Source organism: Lissotriton vulgaris, chromosome 10 (assembly GCF_964263255.1).
Source record: "Lissotriton vulgaris chromosome 10, aLisVul1.2, whole genome shotgun sequence".
Classification (NCBI taxonomy): Eukaryota; Metazoa; Chordata; class Amphibia; order Caudata; family Salamandridae; genus Lissotriton; species Lissotriton vulgaris.
Window position 1 is genome coordinate 1,021,135,057 of NC_141698.1, and position 4,101 is coordinate 1,021,139,157.

Here is a 4,101-nt window from a genome sequence, read left to right on the forward strand (position 1 = left end):
CGGCGGTCCTGCCTGTCGAATCCACTCAAAAGCCATCACGAGGAAAAGGCAATAAGGTGCGCACTCACCCACTGCCCACTTGTCATATTAAAAGACGAACAAACTTTAAGAAAGATCCCATGCTGGAAAGAGTCTCTTTTAGCAAAGCTTCTATTGTAACCAGTCCGCTATCTGGTGACCAGATCGGGGATAGGCCCACATTATTTCCTGAAGTAAATACAGTTGAGAGGGACATTAACATTTTTGGATTGAATAAGGTTGGGAAGAATGTCATTTCACCAACAGTATCAATGGACAGAAGTTTAGCCCCTGTGATATCTCAATCAGATGGCGATGCTTTTCAGTGTATTACAGTTGACTCACCAAATTCTTATGTTGTGCACTCCTTAGCCATGAATAGATGTTATATATCCAATAAGGGCGTCCTAGGTCCACAAAGGTCTCAGATTTCTCCACCTTTGTTAGATATGGCTACTCAAATGGACATGAATCAGGCTACTGCTCATAAGACATTTGGGGGACAAGGTCAGTGGGTCTGGATGCCGCAGGAAATTACGGATGGAAGCAAAATACAACGCCTACAACAAAATAGCAAATTTTCATCTGCAAAATCTGGCATTTTGCGGTCCGGCGAGGGAGAAATACTGCCAGGCACAAAAAAGGGCAGTAAGAGCGCACCACCCAGGCATCAAACGTCCTGCAACGACAGAAGCAAGAAAACGGGGGAATTTCGGGCGAAATTTCCCACGCCACTTGACGACAAGAAACTTGAACATTTCAAAAGAGTTGTAAATTGGAGGGAATTTGATGGTGGTATTGGAGATGAGGAGCAGCCTAGCGGCAATGACATGATTGGTAGTTTTGATGAGAAACAGGTGGTAGGTAGTTTTCCACAGGAGGGGGACAATGAGTCATTGGAGGAGGGGGAGCTGTCAGAACCTGAGGACACCTCAATTTTCGGGGCTACCGGGGGGCACACTAAAGAATTGTCCAGCTTATATTTTTTGCAGAACAAAGGAACTGAACCTGGCACTCGCGGAGTAGGTATGAAGAAACAGAGCAAAGGGGTGAAGCATGGCGGATTGGCTGAACTCTACGCACAGCATAAGCCAGGTGAGATTTCAGTGTGGTCTTCAAAATGTTCAAGAGTGGATTAAAGCGCGGGTACTGATGGGACGCATATGACATTAGATACTAAACGAGATTCTCTCGCCGACAGTAAAGAGGGTGGGACAGTGTCTACTCCGGGTCAGGCATCAGTGGTAGAAGAGAGTTCAAACAAAACAGATCTTGAACATAGACAGTTGACATGTTTAAACGTTTGCCTTATATGGGCGTTTCTATGCCTCTGGGGGCTCATTTAACCGCTTTGCCGCGGCGGCTTTTCCCGCTGTGCGCGGCATTTTTAAAAATCCTGCGTAACGTGACAAAGCCAGCTCGTCATCCGCGCAGCGCAGGTAACGCCCATGACGAGCTGGCTTTGTCATCCGCGTCGAAGGGGTTAAGCAAGTTCACGAAGGATAAGATATGGAAAGGGGAATTTATTGACTTTTTAAACTTCTTAACAGGGACATACAAGCAAAAGAGGGCTCCAAAGAAGAGGCTTGGGAACTTTTAAAACGTCCAAGGGTTCCAACAAACATAGACTCCTGAACTTCTGCCTTCCTCATTTTTGCCAGTGTATATTGTGAAAAATGTACAGACAGATCGGTATCCCTTTTTAAATACCTAGATATTATTAGAAAGGCAGCATCTGAATTTGGGGGATATGCGTGGCTTCATTATGATGAAGAGTTTAGGGTGCAGTTAGCATTATGACCAGCCAATACAAGGGTGGAGGTAGACAATGAGCTTTGGATACAGTGGATGTACCCCCAAATGCCTCCCCATCTATGCTCACAGCCAGTGGTTTGGCGGTACCTTATCGGCCCTTTCAGGTTAGACCCACCCTGGGGGGGGTGGATTAGAGCTACAAACATGGTCTCAGGGGCATGCTGGAATTTCAACAAAGGATATTGTTTGCGCAACCCATGCAAATACAAACACAAGTGCTCCAGATGTGGGGGCAAACACGCTGTCATCCTATGTTTCGGGGAACAGAATCAAGGGGGAACTGGTTTTCCTGGCAGGGGCAGAGGGTTTACACCACAGTTTGGCAACAAGGGCTTTTACTCCCATCAGGGTGGACATTTTATGTAAATGGTTGCTGTGCTACCCTGACACGCAGGAGGCCGACATCTTAAGCTGGGGTTTTCAGGAAGGTTTAAAGTTGGGTTATCAGGGTCCTAGAAGCCCCGGATTTGCACAGAATTTGAAGTCTGCTAACCAATTTCCACACATAGTTAGACAAAGATTGTTGTTGGAGGTTCAGGAAGGCCGGATGGCAGGTCCTTTTGATCATTGTCCTTTAGCAAATTTGATTGTGTCTCCGCTGGGGGTCGTGCCCAACAAAGCTGAGGGCGAGTTCAGGATGATTCAACACTTCTTTTGGCCACAAGGTTCTTCAGTTAATGATTTCATTGCTAAAGAAGACAACATGGTACACTTTGAATCGGTGGATTCAACTTTCACTATCATCAGGAACACAGGAGAGAGGGCACAGTTAGAAAAATGTGACATTAAATCAGCTTTTCGGTTGTTGCCAGTGCACCCATCGTATTTTTCATTATTGGGCATATTTTTTGAAGGGCCACATTTTGTTGACACGACCCTACCTATGGGATGTGCTATTTCTTGTAAACTATTTGAGACATTTAGTTCTTTTCTGCAGTGGTGTTTTATTTACCAGACGGGACATTCAGGCATTACACACTACCTGGATGATTTCCTTTTTGTAGGTGCAGCTAATTCCCCCCAATGCAAAGATGCTTTGCGGGGTTTCAAGTGTTTTGCAGATACATTGGGAGTACCATTAGCAGAGGACAAAACGGAAGGCCCTTGTTGTTGCCTTACCTATATTGGCATTGAGATAGACACTATCAAAATGCAGGCTAGGCTTCCTAAAAAGAAAACTTTTGAAATTACAGGGCTTTTGGACAGGGCATACTGTGCACACAAATTGACTTTATTAGAAGCACAATGTCTGCTGGGTCATTTAAATTTCGCATGCAAGGTCATCCGTGCTGGCAGGTCTTTTTGCAGGCGATTGGGATTCTCTATGTCAGGTATGAGACTCCCTAACCACAGAATCAGGGTTTCAGCACATATGAGAGCAGATTTTGAGGTTTGGTCAATTTTCCTATCGGATTTCAATGGTATCACACTTTGGTCCATGGATGACGAATTTTTCTGGCAACTGCAACTTTTTTCTGATGCTTCTGGTGCCCATGGATTTGGCTTATTTTGGGATGGTAAGTGGTGTGCTGAGAAATGCCTGGAAGACTGGTTAGCCAAAAAGAAGAGCATTGCCTTTTTGGAATTGTTTCCACTTATAGTGGCTCTTAAAATATGGGGTCACAAAATAGCTAATAAGACAGTGTTATTCAATGTTGACAACAAGACAGTGGTAGATTTAGTCAATGGCCAGAAGGCAAAAGATAGGCAGATGTTGAAGTTACTACAGATATTTATGCTTGGGTGTTTACAGCTTAACATTGTTTTCAAGGCAAAACATATTGCAGGCATAGACAATAATATCGCGGATGCCCTGTCTCGTTTTCAGTTTGGTGCCCGGAGCGGACTCGCAGAGGACTCCCATTCCCAGCGAGATATGGACTCTGGGGATGTGAATGCTTGTCAGCTCGTCGAGAACTCTCTTGCAAAAAGCACCAAATTGGCTTACAGAAGAGCTTGACTGGAATTTTTAGATTCAGGTGCCATGTTTAGATCTTGCACTGGATTGGGTGTGCGACAGCTTAGGGAGGATGTAGTGTGCTTTATTATGTTAAATACCAAGAAATATGTTTCTTCCACCACTACAGCTGGCAAATTAGCAGGTATTTCTTTTTATGGAAATTTTTCTGGGGTTACGAGCCCTCAGCAGGTGAGATGGGTAAGAGAATGCTTCAAGGTTGGACTAAGCAATGGAAGCAGGGTTCCTATCAGAAAGACCCTATATCATTAAAATTATTATCCAAGATCCTATCAGTTTTCCCCAAGATT

At 44.6% G+C, this 4,101-nt stretch overlaps 1 protein-coding gene across 1 annotated transcript in view; it reads left to right on the forward strand.

The window, feature by feature from the left end:
* LOC147689250 (uncharacterized) overlaps positions 1–1,157 on the forward strand; it is a 1,356-nt gene extending 199 nt beyond the window's left edge. The window contains exon 1 of the mRNA XM_086939908.1: positions 1–1,157. This exon is cut by the window's left edge and continues 199 nt beyond it. Within this exon, the coding sequence (XP_086796034.1) occupies positions 1–1,157 (1,157 nt within the window).
* Positions 1,158–4,101: the final 2,944 nt, after the last annotated feature.